The sequence below is a fragment of the Anguilla rostrata genome, chromosome 5, assembly GCF_018555375.3.
Source record: "Anguilla rostrata isolate EN2019 chromosome 5, ASM1855537v3, whole genome shotgun sequence".
Lineage (NCBI taxonomy): Eukaryota > Metazoa > Chordata > Actinopteri > Anguilliformes > Anguillidae > Anguilla > Anguilla rostrata.
Genome location: NC_057937.1, coordinates 58451718 through 58468843, shown reverse-complemented (window position 1 = coordinate 58468843; position 17126 = coordinate 58451718). Strand labels below are relative to the sequence as shown.

Genomic DNA, 17126 nt, shown 5'->3' with positions numbered 1-17126 from the left:
CCTGCTTACTCCTAGTGTAACCACTGATGCTGCACCTAGACCTGAACCCTACCACCCCCTTTTTCTCCTGTCAGTCAGTGACGTTTGGCCACGCCCCCCTCTCTCCTCCGGGTGCGTTGTAAGGTGCGTTGGCCCCGCCTCCTCCCCCTCCCCTGCTGACGTTCTCTCCGCCCACTTTTGACGCAGGTGATGCAGGTGGTTCGGGAGCAGATCACGCGGACCCTGTCCACCAAGCCCACCTCCCTGGAGCTGTTCAAGAACAAGGTGAACGCGCTCAACTACAGCGAGATCCTCAAACTGCGGCAGACCGAGCGGCTGCACCAGGAGGAGACCCTCGCCCCGCCCGTCCTGTGAGTCCTGCTGACCTTCGACCCCCGCGCGTCCGCCAATCACGGGAAGACCTGCCGCCGTGTGGTGAAAAGCTTAGCTGTTCCCCCGAGTACAGGCATTCAGGAAATGAAATGAAATTCAGTTCATTATTTGAAAATACTCATAGGACATTATTGGCGTTTTAAAATTGACAAATAGGCTTTCGGTTAAATTCCTGACCGGACTGAAGTTAAATGGATTCAAGCTCTGATGTGACAGCCAGGGCATCCCGTTGTCTGAAAGGTCACGGGTTCGATGCTTACCTCACCCCTATGGAATTTAAGGTGGGGCTGCTCTCTGCGTCTCTGTGTTTGTCACTAAACAGCCAGGCCCCCGTTTACCCTTCCCAGCATGCATGGCGGTCCCGGTCACATGACGCGGTGGAATTTCACTAGTGCGCGCGACACTGCGCCGGTTAGCGGGGGGAGGGGCCGGGGACCCCGGGGTGGTCGGGGAGGGGGGGGGGGCACCTGAAAAGTGACAGGGCAGTGAGAAAGTGGGTGTGCCTAGAGCAGAGGAACGCTGGTGACATTTATCAATAATGCATCACGCGGGATGCCAGCGCGAATCGCCTCGCCCCCCCCCCCCACCCCGCTGTCTTCCTCCGCCCCACGCTGACATTTAAGAGCTCCGCTCCCCTGGTCTTCTTGGGCCCCCCCGGACAGCAGAGAGAATAGTTTTCACTCACAGCGTGTTCTCTCTGCTCTCAGTCTCTGTGGCACAAGAGCACGGTACTGCTACTGAGGGGGTTTAATAGAGAGCAGCAGCTCCAAGCTGTGTTTCTGTCTGCTGGTGTGCAATTGCAGATCACTCTGTCCTTCTTCTTCTTCTTCTTCAATTTGATATCACTATGTTTTTCTTCTACTTCTTCTTCTTCTTCTTATTCTTATTCTTAGTAGTAGTAGTAGTAGGAAGCAGCGTGAATTACAAGTCATATTAGTTCATGTGGTTTCATCTTATCAGGCTGGCATTATGAATGTTGTGAAAGTGTATTACTATTCTTAAATTCAGTTCTGTCAGCTTTCTGGAGAGTAATGGTGCAGTAATGCATTAATACACCAGGCTGGCAGGACTTAGAGTGGAAATGGGTCCTTAGAGTGTTGACAGCCAGATTCGGAAAGCATGGATTAAATAGCCTGTTGTTGTCAGTGAAATTTTATGTGTTTTCATGATGCCGAGTGTGTGGGAGAGCTGTGTTTGTCTACAGTGGAGCATTGGAGAGCTGTGTGTCTGACACTGTGTCTGTGTGTCTGTTCCCGTTTCTGTTTGTCTGTCCCTGTGTCTGTGTGTGTGCCTGTGTCTGTCCCCATCTGTGTGTCTGTGTGTCTGCCCTGTGTCTGTGTGTCTGTCTGCCCTGTGTCTGTGTGTCTGTCTGTCCTGTGTCTGTGTCCCTGTCTGTCTGTCTGTCCTGTGTCGGTGTGTCTGTCCCTGTGTCTGTCTGTCCCTGGGTCTGTCCTTGTGTCTGTGTGTCTGTGTCCCTGTATCTGTGTGTCTGTCTGTCCCTGTGTCTGTCCCTGTGTCTGTGTGTCTGTCTGTCCTGTGTCTGTGTCTGTCCTTGTGTCTGTCCCTGTCCCTGTGTCTGTGTCTGTCCCTGTCCCTGTGTGTCTGTGTGTCTGTCCCTGTGTCTGTCCCTGTATCTGTCCCTGTGTCTGTGTCTGTGTCTGTCCCTGCAGAGAGCTGAAGGAGCGTCTGAAGCCGGAGCTGCTGGAGCTGATTCGGCAGCAGAGGCTGAACCGCCTGTGCCACGGCGCCTGTTCCGTAAGTCGCCGGCGCCGGCTGGTGCCTCCTCAGCCACCCCCCCACCCCCCCACCCAACAACCCTCCACCTGCAGGCGCCCTGTTCTGGTGCTATTACTGCAGAGAGCGAGGGGCGGGTTGCTAGCGCGGCTGACTGTGTGCTCTGAACCGAGCGCTGTTTAGCGTGCAGCAGCTGTGTTGCCAGGGGCTGCTGTTGTCACGGCGACCGGGCTCCACAGGGGATAACGGCCTTGCTTCCGGAAAACGCACGGCGACGGCCGCGTGCTGAACGGAGAGACGCGGTGAAGTGCGAGCTGCGCAGTCCGCTCGCGTTCGCCGTATCCCATGATGCAAAGGAGCGGGTTGGCACAATGCTCCTCCCAGCAGTCTGGGCACACCTATCTCAGTTTAGTGCATGGTTGTCACCATGCGTGCGTAAAGCTGGTTGGAGGAGGCGGGGCTGGGGCACAGCCAATGAGCAGTGCCGGCTAGATACTGACAGTGCTTGACCTAAACCCCTCTCTCGATTCTAAACCTGACGTCTCCTGGATCGGGGTGGGACAGGAGGGCTGTATTTGTTTTCCAGATTTCAGGCCACCCTCTTAATGAATTAATTAGTTGCTGCAGTTATTCACACAACGTGGGATATTAGCTGAATTCGTTTACGGGCTTATGATTGACAGCTGAAAACTGTTCTTGCGTCCCTGTATGAAATATTTTCGGGATTTTTGCCCGGAGGAGGTGGGCGTGCCCCCCCCCCCCCACCACACACACATCGTCACAGGCTCGCTATTGGCTGTTTCAGATAAGCTGTGGTACTGCCGGCTCTCGCCCAATCACAAGGTCCTGCACTACGGCGACGTTGAGGAGGACACGGACACGCCCCCTATCGAGACCCTTCAGGAGAAGAGTGAGTGGGCGGAGTCAGAATCTCTACTGTCTCTGTGTTTGGGAAGCCACAGAGCTTGAGTTTAACCGCGCTGCATTAATTTAGCCTCTTAATTATTCCAATGAAGTAACAAAGCCGTAGTTTACAGAATGAGAACCAGAAGCATCTGTGGAACTCCGTGGCTAGGGTTGGCTACTCCTGTCTAAAACTGTTAGCTGTTAGGCTGTCATGCTGTTCTCCTCTCTCAGTTCCTGACTCCCTCTCCTTTCCCTCGTTCTTGCTTTTCTCTTCCTCAGTTCCTGTGTCTGACATCAAAGCACTACTGACAGGGAAGGACTGTCCGCACATGAAAGAGAACAAGGGAAAGCAGAATAAAGTGAGTCTCTGTGCACGCGCACACACACACACACACAGACACTCACGCACGCACACACACACACACACACACACACACACACGCACGCACACGTACACACACGCACACGCACTCACATGTGCACCTGGACGTGCATGACACGCATGTACACATGCATACACGCACACACACGTGTGCACTAGGTACTTAACCACTTGATCAGTAAAACTATCCAGCTGAATAAACAAATGGTATGTACAAATGTGGTCTGTGCACATGGCTGTGTGTGAGAGTGTCTGCTACGCTATTGAAATGTAAATGACATCACGCAGCTGCAGTGTCTCTCACACTCGAGTGTTTCCCTCAGGAAGTGCTGGACCTGGCCTTCAGCATCACGTACGACGTGGAAGAGTACAACCTCAACTTCATCGCGTCCTCCAGGACTGACGTGAGTCTCCCCCTCCCGCCCATTGCAGTCCAGTGCACGTGTCTGTGTGCGCCTGGGTGCGTGTATGCGTGCTTGTGTGTGTGTGCGCGTGAGCATGTGAGCTTGTTTATGTGTGTGTGTGTGTGTATTTATGACATGAGTGTAGGTGTGTACATTGTGTCGTGTGTATGTGCATGCCTACTCTATATACCTTTCTGAATAACTCTCTCTCTCTTCTCTCCTCCTCTCTCTCCTCCCCTCTCTCCCCTCTCCCTCCCTCCTCCTCCTCTCTCCCATCTTCTCCCCTTCCTCTCCTCTCTCTCCTCCCTCCTCTCTCCCTCCTCCCTCTCTCTACTCCCTCCTCTCCCTCCCTCTCCCTCTCTCCCCTCTCCCCTTCCTCCTCCTCTCTCTCTCCCCTCCCTCCCTCCCTCCCTCCTCACCTCTCTCTCCTCTCCCTCCCTCTCTCTCTCTCTCTCCTCTCTCCTCCCTCCCTCCCTCTCCTCCCTCTCCCTCCCTCTCTCTCTCTCTCTCAGTTCTGTCTGTGGACGGATGGGCTGAGCGTTCTCCTTGGGCGGGAGATGTCCAGCGAGAGCATGCGCAGCGAGCTGGAGATCCTGCTCTCCATGGAGATCAAGCTCCGCCTCCTGGACCTGGAGAACGTCCCCATCCCGGAGAGGGCGCCCCCTATTCCCAAACCCCCCAGCAACTTCAACTTCTGCTACGACTTCAGCCAGACGGAACAGTAGGGCCATGGAAGTCGGGGCGGAGTTATGTGTGACTGACAGTGCTCGAGATGAGTTGGCATGGCACTGACAAAGAACATGACGAGTGGCCATAGGTGGGGTGAGGGGAGGGAAGGAGGGGGGCGTGGTCATTGGAGTGGGTGTGGCTTCATTGAAGAGGGGTCTTTTGCTTTGGGGAGGCTGTTCTTGTGGTAGGGTATATGGGTGTTTCATATGAACAGATATATGACTGTTTAAAATTAAAAAAAAAAAAAAAAGCCTGGGTAGTTGGGCGTGGCTTTTGGAGTGGTGGAGTCTCCGGGAGCCTCAAAGATGCCAGGATGTTTTTTTTTTATTTGTCTTTTCGTATGACTGAGTTCTGGACCCGAGGATTACGTTCCAGTCTGGAGGTGGAGGACCCAATAATGAGTCCAGTGAACACTTTTTTTTTTCTTTTTTTTTGCCTCTCTACTTCCCGCTACCTCTCCCTCCTTTGGGTGCGATTCACTTCTGCTTTCAGTTAAATTCAAATATATATATATATTTTTTTTTTTTTGGAATACGGTGGTACAAGGCTTGCGCTGTGTGATGTCATCACCCTGAGCCGCACTCCTGCTGTTTTTGGAAGACTTGAGGAAGCAAAAGGAGAAGGGGAAAAGTTTTCTGCCTCTGCGGTCTGTCTTACGGAACTTCTGGTCTGCTAGGGTCCAACATGGAGACATTCTGTACAGTGCCAGCGCTCGACGGTACAGGACGGTACAGAGAGACCCCCCCCCCCCCCATCCTCTTTCACTTAGGTTCTTGCCCTAAGGTGCACTTTCTCCCCCGCAGAAAGCTTCAAAATGCAGAGTGTGGTACGTAAAAAAAGAAAAGAAAAAAGAAAGCCCTGCTTTCCCAACAATGATAAATAACATGAGCAGAATTCCACTAAAAACCTGGAGGGTATTGTGTGCTTGGCTCATTTCTGGTATTTCTTTGACAAACGAAAAGGTACTGTTCATGAGATCTTTTTGTCTTACACAATTTGAACCACATGAGCATTACTTACTCATTTTGGCTCGTCCCAAAGTATTCACTCACTGTAAAAGGAATCAGTGATGACCCTGAGTGAATTCACCCTGAGTGAATCAGCGATGCAGTGTAATTTTGTACATTACAGTAGTTTGAATCTTAGACTCCTGATTGGTCTGGTTGTCGTAGATATAAGAGGCCATAGCAAATGAGATGAGTTCTACTGTATATGTGCGGTACGTAGTGGACAAAGCATTACAGTAGGTTTGTATGCAGTGTGGGGCGTAGAGCGAATTTCATTTGTGCTTGAACAATCTTGAATATGGATCTAATTTTGTGCAATATGTGTCACTACACATAGATGTATCTCAAAGGTGGCAGTTTACCTGTGCATATCTTGGAGGAGGTTTATCGTCCAGAATCACACAAAATCACACAAATAGACACAAGCAGACGCAGGTATACAATCACTCACTGGTACACACACACACACACACACACACAAGCAGTACTCTGAAGTTCTGTCCTCGAATGTGGTACCTGTATGTAGATTTGTGCACGGTACTTAAGTGTGTGTTTCCAGCAAGTCCCACAAACATCAAATAAATCTCCTTCATTCCACTGTGAAGATACATCTGAAATGATTGGTCATCACTGTTGGCATGACAACAGTGGCTTTAGCATCAAATAAAACCAAGTTTGAATAGCGAAGGCCAAGAGACGGCGCGTACGGCCACAGGAAGCAGACCTGTGGGACATGCCCTGGAGCTGGGTCCTCCAACGCGGGTGGGGATGCCCGTGTGTAAAACTGTTCAGGGCGAACCGCACTTTTTAAAAAAAAAAAAGTATTACGTTTCCAGTAACGTAGAGTGATCGGTGTTCTGTTGAAATCTGGAATGGAATGTGCATCAGTAATGGTTGTTCAGTGAAATTTAACAGTCAAAAAAAAAAAAAACAAATGCCAAATGGCTGTTTTATAGACAACAGGTTTTCTTTCAGAGGACAGTGGCAGTCGGTCAGGGAGAGCTGTCGTGGATCGAGTTGTGCAGTCGTTGCAATGTGAGTGTTTAATCTGTGTGCACACCAATGGCAGCCCCCTGTCCGAACCACACTGGAACACTACAGAATCGAAACAGGGCCGCCATGTAGTGTTTACCCAGGATGCCTGTGGAGGGCCTGGACAGCACGGGAACAAGCGGGTAGGCCCCCCCGGAAGCCTGGAGACAGAGGAGCCGGTAACTAGGGGCAACACTGCAGCACAGCTGGGAGCACAGATATAGAATCTCTGGATTCGCCACAAGTTATTTTTGTTCTGTACCTACTGTACCATTTTCTGACAACGTTCCAGAACGGATTCACGCCCAACGTTCCGGAACGATCTACGCCCAACGTTCCGGAACGGATTCACGCCCAACGTTCCGGAATGATCCAGGCCCAGGCCAGAAGTTGCTCGAGGAGCGGAGGCCGTCTTTCATATTTGCTTTGTTTCTATGGCTCGAGCGCAACGCAGCCATGTTGCCTCGCAATGCTGCACAGTGGCCAACGGCTAATAAATTCATTAGCGTCTGCTTTCCTGCTAGCTCTTTTAAAGTGAACGACATGCTTAACCTTTCCAACGACGTTCTGAGTTCCGACTGCAATGAAAACACTTCTGCTCACTGCATATGTACAGCATGCAGCAGAGCTGTGTGAGCAGCAGGGCCTGACCCGGTTAATACCATTCCTACATCAGTTTTTTCAGCATTTCAAGGTTTCAGTATTGGCCCTATTGGAGTACTGGAGTTATTATCCACCTGGGAAACATCAGGAATTGCTGTACCTTCCCCTTTAATCAGACAATCAGACACTAGCAAGACAATGGAAAATAAACATGTATTTTCTGTACATGAACACACCAAGTAGTTGTTGTATGTATATTAATCTGGCTTTCTGCTGAAAGACTGCTGGTGTGCGTCCATGCAATCGAGGGATTGAAACGACCATCCCCACATGCAGCAAACCAGTCCTGTCCAGTGCAGTGCACTTGGGAACATTTACACATTCTAATCTACCCAAATTGTCATTTGTGCCAGTTTTTACTGGCAAATCAAAATGGAAATGATTAACCACTGCAGGTTGTGTCTGCCCTGTGCTCAAAACTTTTCTTTAAAGAGATGGTTCACTTTCTGGGTTTTATTTAAATCGTATTTTTTTACATTTTTAAAATATATTATTTTGATATTTATTGCTTTAGTAGTGTATGTTTTTTGACTAAATGTCGATGTTCCGACAACCGGCCAGCCTTCCGATGGCTGGCAGAAGGGCATTATGGGATGCCTGATCTACGAGGTCTGGTCGGTAGTCAGAAACTTCTCCGAACATCTAAAATGTCATTCATTGCTCACAAAAACCGTCTGGGGGCCAATCAAAAACATAGACTAAAATTAAAGAGATATTTTTAAGAATCCCAGTAAGTGAACTGTCCCTTTAAGGCTTCCATTGCCATCACTGCATCATGGGAGAACTGGATATGTCTTATTGCTTTAGCACTGTAATCACTGTTAGCAGGAGTGAGAGATGGAGAGATTAATCTAGGACTGTTGACGAGATCACATTTGTTTCTAAATTAATTAAACGCAAACTTCAGAATCAACATCCATCAGATTTTTTTTTCTTTAAGGTATCCATGTATTAAAATGAAAGAAAAATTAATAAATCGGTTTCCCTTTTTCTTGTTGACAGTTGTCTTTGTGGGTTTGTTTTATAATAGCAGGGGAGATTATGCTGTAATGGTCTGGTGGAATTGAAAGTATGTTTAAGTGTGTGTGTGTGTGGGTGTGTGCAAGCGTACATGCATGTTCCACCTCTTGGGAGTCCTTCAGTTCTCCAGATGTGTGCAACAAGTTGCTCCAGTACTACACTGTTAAATCATGGTGAGAATTATTTTATTTTATTTTTTTTTAAAGGGTGGATCTGGATATGGCAGTAAGACAGTGAAAGAAACTCCATTTTCAAAACTGAATAAAAACTCTATTGAAAGTGGGTAAAAAAATATGGCACTATCTTTTAAGGAAAGCAAAGGAAAGACGGAATATTCCGTCACCGTGGTTACCGCAGTCTACAATGTACTGAACTGCCTGGTTTTCAAATTTCAAGAAGCAGCCCTACCCCAATAAAAAGGGCCAAGACACTCGCACGGAAAAGTGTGCGTGTAAAGGTGAATGAGGAAGTGCGGCTATCTACTTTGGGGGCAAAGGCCACATCGTTGCTTCGCATCACGTGTCTTTATGACCTTTTATTGATGGGCTAGTTTAGCAGGAGGGGTGGGGTGCCTGCTGCCTTATGAGAGCTGGAACACGAAGCTTTCCATAGATGGAAATCACGTGCAGCTAAATGCACCTTGCCCTCGTATTAGCAATTTCCGCCCCCCCCCCCCCGCAATTTAGTACAATTTGCAATTTAGTCATTTGACTGACGCTTCTGGCAAATCCCCATGTCTGTCTACTGTCTGACCAGGACCGACAGTACAGGTAGGGAACCTTGAGACCAGGCCTGAGTGCTGGGTACTGTCTACACGTTTTTACGAACGGAGAGAATAACAAAACAAACTTACATTTTTTAATTCATTCAAATTAAGTTTTTAATTTATTAAATATTATTTCATGTAATATTTTATGCATCTGTAATTGCTTTAGTCCCATTAAATTACCCAATCACCCACTTCCACGTGTCTGAAAATGACCAGTTTGATGCACAGCTCGCCCCAGTCATTTCTGTGTTAACTAGGACATTTTCTTCATCCACACTGCCCCACAATAGACAGATATGGACAGCTGATATCATGCTCAGCATGACTGTCACATTGCAAAATGCCCAGTGTTAAATCAACTCCAACAGAGGTTGGGAAACCAAAGTCAAAAGCACACTGTCAGTGTTGTTTTACCCCTACCCGCATATAACTTGGCATAGACTTCCGACACACAAACCTGTGGCAATGTGGAAATGCACTGACCGTGCGGTCAGTACTGCAGGTGTGGAGAGGGCGTGGCCCGAACGATGACCCCGCCCCCGTACCTGAGGAAGCGTGACCATGCCAGAGCTCCACCTGAGCACCTGTCTGGGGGTGGGGGGAGGGGCGGGGTGTGTGCAGGACAGGCCCAGCGCTACGCAGCCCCTCAGGGGTTCCCCCACCACACAGGTACAGCCCAGGTATGTCAGGAGGTAGTTTCAAGGGTGCTACGGAACACCCTAGTTGTTTCAGGACACATTTTCAGTGAACACAAAGTGCCAGTGGCCTGGTACCCAACTGAAATCCTTGCTATACATTCATAAAACATTTAGCGTGACACAATTGCTTGAAATTACTTTGTCATCCTTGAGATTCCTACGCACAATGATTAAAGGAGACTGCTTTTCCAGGTTGAGTGATTTTTTTTCCCCCGATCACTGGACTACAACTCCCATCCAGCACTGCTGTGGAGTGTTTGCAGAAATACCATTCCTTAAAGCTACAAATCTGCTTTTGGCTGGACCGCAACAGCGGGGCCAGCTCTAAAAATGCGAATGTCTGTGACATCGTGAGTGAGTGATAAAGTTAGACCGCGCATGTCTGTGACGTCGGCTGGTTCGGTCCAGCCATATACTAGGTTTTAACCTGATCTTGTTTTTTTTTTTTTTTTGCAGTGACACCTGCGATGCCGTCCTCTCATCCAGACGTGGCACGTCGTCAAAATGTGAAGTTCATCTCGCCGCCGCCCACAGAGTTGCAGTGGACGTTCTCCAGGAAGGGCAGCTGCGATTGGAGGAGGTCCACTGCCGCTATGGTGATGCCTTTGCACATGGAAACGTCCAGAGTTTGTAGGTTCTTGCAGTTCTGAGCAAGGACAGCCAGGGACCTGGGGGGCGGGGGGGGTCAGAGGTCAGGGGTCAGAGAGAGAAGATGGAACACACGGCGCTGTGAAGACCTGTATACATGCAAACACATCTAAATACCCATACAGAATATAACATATAACACACCAAAACAGAGACTATATACTGCGTCTATCAGACTGTAAAAAAGTCATCAATTGAAGATCTACGATAAACAAGACACTGACAAAAAAATACCCAGAGATTAAGTACCCAGAGATTAAACAGCAGTTGAAAAACTGACGTGTCCAGCATTTAGTGTTAAAGGGTGTCCCATTCGATAATTAGGAACTCTCTCAACCATTCCTCTGTCCCTCTGACTCCAGTGAGGGTACAGTATGCGCATGAGCGCTCGCACTGCTCTGATAGAACCCGTCTCTCCTGTGAGCCGCTCCAACCTTCTCCCTTCTCACTCCACACGGTTTTTTTATTAATTTGGAACAGAATAGAATTCACTTTGCAGTGTGTGAAGGGGCTTTTTCTAAAGAACTCATTATCGGTTCTCTTTGAAAAGTAGCAACTAGCCAAGTGTACACGCTAAGCTAGCAGGCTAAGGTTACAAAAACTAAACGGATAAAAACATGTTTGAACCTTGTCACTCTTGCAACTATGGAGGGGTAACGAGATCTACCAGTGGGCCTGCATTGGGGAAGGGACTGAGCTGTGGTCCTTCTATTCTGGTTTATACCAGTTCCACAGCAACACAGATTAAGCCAGTACTTTCAGCCCAGATACAATGGAGATGAAGTATATAAGAGAGTAAATATTAAATCACAGCGTTCAAAAGTCTGCTTGGTTCACGCCGGCGAGCCCTGCGCCTCCCCTCCCCTTCCCGCCCCTTTCCTCCCCTCCGTACCCCACCCCTCCCCTCCCTGTCCTGCCCCTCCCCTCTCCTCCCTGCGCTCCCTCCCTTCCCCCTTTCCCCCTCCGTACCCGCCCCTCCCCTCCCTGTCCTGCCCCTCCCCTCTCCTCCCTGCCCCTCCCCTCCCACCCCTCCCCGCTCCTCTCCTCCCCTCCGCACCCCGCCCCTCCCCTCCCTGTCCTGCCCCTCCCCTCTCCTCCCGCCCCTCCCCTCCCGCCCCCCCGCCCTCCTGTCCTGCCCCTCCTTCCCTCGCCCCTCCCCGCTCCTCTCTCCCCGTCCCGCCCGTCCTCCCTCCCGCCCCTCCCCTCCCCTCTCTCCACCCGCCCGCCCGTCTCACCTGTCGGTCAGCAGGCCGCAGCAGGCCAGCTGCAGGTGGCGCAGGCGGTGCAGGTGCGGGGCGGCGCGGGCCACGCCCAGGTCGCTGATGCGCGGGCAGTGGGACAGGGACATGCTGGCGAGGCCGCGGCAGTGCCACGCCACCGACGCCAGGCTCTCGTCGCCGATCTCGGGCAGCATGGCGAGCGACAGCCTCCGCAGGTCCGGGAAACGCAGCACCTGTGTCACCGAGAGAGGGCGGTCACCCGCGTTACCGCCGCCGCCGCCGTTACCCAGGCAACCCGCCAGGAGTCGCCTCTCACACGGCGAGATGCCGTCGCCTCAGGCCGTTACCCAGGCAACCCGCCAGGAGTCGCCTGGTCACCTGGTGTAGTCTGCTCCACCAGGTGAGTGTAGTCTCCGGCCAGTCGACGGGTATATACCTGAGCGCCAAAATGTGCGGCGAACACTTCAAAAAGAAAAAGGGGAGAGTCGGGAATGGAAGCACCTTCCAGGACCTTACCTGAGTGATGCTGCTATCCGTCAGCTTGCAGCAGGCGGACAGGTCCAGCTCCTGGAGCCCCCCGAGGGCCAGCAGGGACGCCCCCTCCTGCCCCCGAAACGTGCCCAGGTCCTCCTCCGTCACCAGCCGCGGCTTCTCCTCGAACGGCATGCGCGGGGGGCGGAAGAACCCCATGTTCCCGAACGTGCGGGTGAAGCTGGGGCCCTTGTCCTCCTGGAGAGACGCGGTTACAGCCCATTACACCGTCTCTCAGGGGCCCTTAACACCCCTGTGCCAGGAGACACTTGGTACAATCCATTTTCGCAAAACAATCCAACTTTACCCCAGTGTTGGTAATTAGCAGGTACTTCTAAAATTCTTTTTAAAAATAAAACAAAGTCCATTTACACTTTTAAACATTCATTGTACAGATGGTTCAGATAAAAACATGCAAAGTTCAGATAATAAAGCTCTCAAAGCCATTTTAGCATCAGCGCTGGAACAGCAGAGATTGTGGGAGGGATCATGTGGGTGGGGCTATTAACGACTCACCGATTGGAGCGTACCAAAACATTTCAGCTGTAGCGGGGGTGAGTAACTGGCAGCACAGTGCAGCTATACCAATTACAGGGCTCACTAAAGGACACACGGATCTACCTGCACAGGTAAGCAGACGTGTTGCGTTTGATGTTTACTAGAGCCTTCCCAGCCCACCCCTTTCTTTCTCACCATCTCTTTTTCAGGGTTGAATTCTTTGGTGGGCTCCACCATTCCCAGCATGCCCCAGTCCGTGATCTCCTTGCACCAGCCCAGTCGAAGCACCACCAGACCGGGCAGGTAGGTGGCGATGGCGCGCACGCTCAGGTCCGTCAGGTACGGACAGGAAGTGAGGTCGAGCACACGAAGACTGGGGCCCAGCAGCTGGGCCAATGAGAACACAGTCAGGTCCTAAAAAAAAAGAGAGGACATATTTTTTTTTGTTTTACTGGAAAAAGGAACCTATGAACTGCACATGCAAAAAAGACGACGCCTCCAATTTGCCTCAACAGTCCGTAATTCAAACACTGAAATGAAACTGAACCCAAAACCCTGGAGGTTTGTGTGTTGACTGTTATACTCTTGTCCCTGTTGCAGGTGGATCTTCGTGCACTAGCAGCTCACATGCCCATTCCTGACAAAGGTGTACAAGGCACACGTGCACGCTCGTTCTTATCTAGCATGCATGAGGCACACGCGCATGCTCGTTCTTATCTAGCATGCATGAGGCACACGTGCACGCTCGTTCTTCTCTAGCATGCATGAAGCACACGTGCACGCTCGTTCTTATCTAGCATGCATGAGGCACACGTGCACGCTCGTTCTTCTCTAGCATGCATGAGGCACACATGCACGCTCGTTGTTTTCTAGCATGCATGAGGCACACATGCACGCTTGTTCTTCTCTAGCATGCATGAGGCACACGTGCACGCTTGTTCTTCTCTAGCATGCATGAGGCACACGTGCACGCTTGTTCTTTTCTAGCATGCATGAGGCACACGTGCACGCTCGTTCTTCTCTAGCATGCATGAGGCACACGTGCACGCTCGTTCTTCTCTGACGCCCACAGGGGGCGCCCTCGAGCGCTCGCTCCCAGCGACTGACCTTGACGTAGGCGCAGCCGCGGAGGTTGAGTGAGGCCAGGCGTGCCCCGCCCTGCGGCCGGGACAGCCCCTTCACCAGCTCCGTCCCGCTCACGTGGAGGCACTCGGAGAGGTCCAGCGTCTGCAGGTCCCTCAGCCCCGCCAGCTCCGCCTGCCCCCTGTCCGTCAGCCTGCCGAGGCGGGACAGGTGGAGGTGCTGCAGGTCCTCCAGGCCCGCCGCCACGGCCAGCACCGCCCTGCTGGTGAGCTCGGTGCAGGCGCCCAGGTCCAGGGTGCGCAGCGCGGGCTGGTGGCGGCACAGGGCCTCCACCGCGCGGTCCGTCACCTCCCTGCAGCCCCGGAGCCGCAGGTCCAGGAGGCGGAGCCCGTCCACGCGGGCCAGCGAGCAGAGCGACTCGGGCATGACGCCGGTCCCGCTCAGGTCCAGCGCCCGCAGGGTGGCGGCCTGCGCCTGCAGCAGCGCCCGCACGCTCCGCAGCGACAGCAGCGCCGAGGACTGGTGCCCCGCCGGGCGCCCGCGGTACGGGTCGAACTCGAAGGCCACGTGGCAGCCGGCCAGCGCCAGGCGGCGGAGCCGCGGCGTGCAGCCGGTGAGCCGGTCGAAGGTCAGGTCGGACAGGTAGCGCAGGTCCGAGAGGTCCAGCTCCTCCAGCCGCGCCAGCGCCGCCCGCACCTGCCGCCGGCTCTCGTCCCGGGACAGGAAGGCGCCGGACATGAAGAGGCTGTCGGTGCCGCGCAGGCACAGCCGGCGCAGCGCGGTGAGGCGGGGCAGCAGGCCCAGCAGGGACGCCTCGCTCACGCTGCTCCCCGGCAGGGACAGGCTCTCCAGACGGGGGCCCAGGCACGCCCCCACCTCCGCCAGCACCTCCCGCGACGCCCTGGAGCCGTCCAGGTGGCTGATGACCAGGCCGCAGCGGGGCCGCCGGCCCAGCCCACGGATCACGTCCATGGAAGAGCACGACGCCGGAATCCTGAATGTGACGTTCTTCTACAACGGGGTGCGAAACAACACGTACTGTACACATCTGAGCACTGTGCAGCCCCGGATAATCTCAGAAGGTGACATTCTCCTATAATAGCACCAACAACATTTACAAATAGTGTAATGGAGAAATGTAATGGACAGATATGGATAAATCCAATCTGAGGGTTACTGAATTAACCAGGGTCACTGAAATCCAGTCTTTGGGCCCAGTAGTGTACACTGCTGGTTTCTCCTTTTATATCAGATAGTTAATTGATTGATATCACTAACTGGCTAACTGAAATTCCAATTAAATTGGTCCCTTATTGGAGGAGAATAAAACCCAGCAGTCCGCGGGCCTCAAAATCCAGATTAGAGTAGACCATGCATCCAGTACAAAGGGAGGAACTGGTAGTCCACCATTTATAACAGCGTTACCTGGAACTGGTAGTCTTGGCTAGCAATGTACCAACTTCTGCAAACCATGGAGGCCTCTTTTCGGTCTGGAACTTGCAGGAAACTCAGAATGTACGTAATTATCTGCCCGAGGTTTAAGGTTATATGTTAATTAACGTGACATATTCTGAAGCAGTAAACAAACACAGAAATGTGATCGTGTTCTTGGGCTCAAGATCTTCATTTAAGGGTCTGGACGTTTTACCATATCGGTTTTACATTTACTTGCAACGCTCACGATTGCTGATAACTTTCAATTTAACAGACCCTCTGCTCTATCTATGAAGCAGCTAGATACAATGAATTTGGAAGCCACATATTCCGTTACTTGATGTATCATAAGCTGCAATCCATCATGCAAATACTTTAAGACATATTATTTCGTTGTAAATAAATGAACACTTGTTATAGCTACATAAACAATTGTCCTAATTTTGGCAGCGAACAGCAGAACACTTGCAGTTATGAGCAGCCAGTCGGATGTCAATTAGTTTCTTAACTTACCTCAACAGGTAAATCGGGCGTCTCCATGGTTACTACAACGTTAGCAATACGCATAAAAATCTATCTGTACATCTGAAAGTTGGTGCTACTGCTAACTAGCTACGTACCTAGATGATGGATCTAGGCAGCTAATTAAACGGATAGCGACATGTTAACTGACGACAGAAATGCCAGCGAATGTGTTAGTCTAAGGTTAACAAGCAAATAAAACAGAATCCAGTTGCTAGCAATACTGTTGACTTAGTCTAGCTAGACTAGCTAGCCAGCTAGTGAGGTAGACTAGCGCAGTCTAGCTGTTTCTGTTCCGCGACTGCAAGCTACAGTAGCTAGCAGACGTTCTAACGCTACAGCCCTTTCTTCATCGTGACGACGTTACGACCTTTCGCAAAATAAATCCATCGATGTTGCCGGTCATTATAATGTGCGTTTAGTGTACTGTCCCGGTTTCTATCCTGTCCATGAACGTTAGACTACGTAAACCCCTACTAGCTAGCTTGCCATCTACCAAACGTTAACAAGTTTAGCCGATTAGTCTAGAGGTGTTCTTCCTGTAGGCTACTGTCAGAGAGGCGGTGCTGAGACGAGCAACTGACCATTTTTGAGTAAACAAGTACATTTTTAAATGACCGATTAAAAATGGCTTGGTGGTTATGGAAATGTTCTGATGACAACGCATACGTGATACTGAGTCGTGTGCGTTTTACTTTTATATGACACTATACTCTATTCTGTGCTTCCACTAGCATATTTAATTAAAAAACACATGTTCGTATGGTTGCCTTGACATAAATTGTATTCAATAAATTGGAATACATTTGTTCACGTTGCAACATTTCCCTGCGCTACCAGCAAATAAACGTGCTAGCATGTAGCTGCAACTGCACTGTAATGTATTCATATTGGCATTAAAAAAATTATTTTAGTTTCATAAAAGAGAATCATTAAAATTAACGACACCAACAAAGGCAATACAAATTTATATTGCCACCTTTGACTAAACCTCCTGGAGTTCTGGCTTATCGCGACGTCACATAAAAATACACGCATAGTCTGCTGGGACGTGTAGTCTTAATTCTTAATCATTCATCAAAGTCAATCAAAAGGCCAGAATAAAAACTAGATACGCCTATTGAAAGCTCTCTTATACCTGCGCTAAGGAAGCAGCTGAACTCACCTGACTAATCAGAAACACCTGTGCTATTTGTCCCAAACATTATGACGCCCTGAAATGGGGGGCTATTTATAAAAAGTGCTGTGATTTCTACAGGGTGAAACCATGATGTTTAGAAATGGCCTTAAATAAAAGCTGATAATGTGCAGCCAAATTTTGGCATTAAGTCACACTCAAGTCCATGATGCCAAGTATCCCAACCAGGTCCCTATAGGAAGCACAACTGGCCCATAAAATGTCCACCATCATACTTCACAGGGATTCATTTTTTTCTGTATGACTGTAACTCTTTCTTACAACGAATCCACCTCT

General features: G+C 50.6%; 2 protein-coding genes across 2 annotated transcripts in view; one reads left to right on the top strand and one right to left on the bottom strand.

The window, feature by feature from the left end:
• The window catches only part of elmo3 (engulfment and cell motility 3), a 37903-nt gene extending 29677 nt beyond the window's left edge, over positions 1-8226 (top strand). Inside the window, 6 exon segments of the mRNA XM_064337351.1 lie at positions 187-350; positions 2043-2144; positions 2907-3016; positions 3292-3371; positions 3718-3798; positions 4311-8226. Coding sequence (XP_064193421.1) covers positions 187-350; positions 2043-2144; positions 2907-3016; positions 3292-3371; positions 3718-3798; positions 4311-4523 — 750 coding nt within the window. The 3' untranslated portion in view covers positions 4524-8226.
• A 720-nt stretch (positions 8227-8946) lies between these two features.
• Positions 8947-16676, bottom strand: fbxl9 (F-box and leucine rich repeat protein). Its single transcript, XM_064337350.1, has 7 exons — positions 15644-16676; positions 15122-15223; positions 13721-14707; positions 12809-13027; positions 12101-12313; positions 11600-11817; positions 8947-10384 (listed from the first exon to the last, which is right to left on the bottom strand). The coding sequence occupies exons 1-7, from the start codon at positions 15695-15697 to the stop codon at positions 10216-10218; spliced, it is 1962 nt and encodes a 653-aa protein (XP_064193420.1). The 5' UTR covers positions 15698-16676; the 3' UTR covers positions 8947-10215.
• Positions 16677-17126: the final 450 nt, after the last annotated feature.

What these genes read in the sequence shown, in the direction of transcription:
- fbxl9 (XM_064337350.1), bottom strand. Translation starts at nt 15,697, where the DNA reads ATGCGTATTGCTAACGTTGTAGTAACCATGGAGACGCCCGATTTACCT. An exon ending in CGCCCGATTTACCTGTTGAG is followed by an intron (nt 15,224 to 15,643) that starts GTAAGTTAAGAA and finishes AACCTCGGGCAG; the next exon opens with ATAATTACGTACATTCTGAG. An exon ending in TGCGGCCTGCTGACCGACAG is followed by an intron (nt 10,385 to 11,599) that starts GTGAGACGGGCG and finishes CCCGCCCCCCAG; the next exon opens with GTCCCTGGCTGTCCTTGCTC.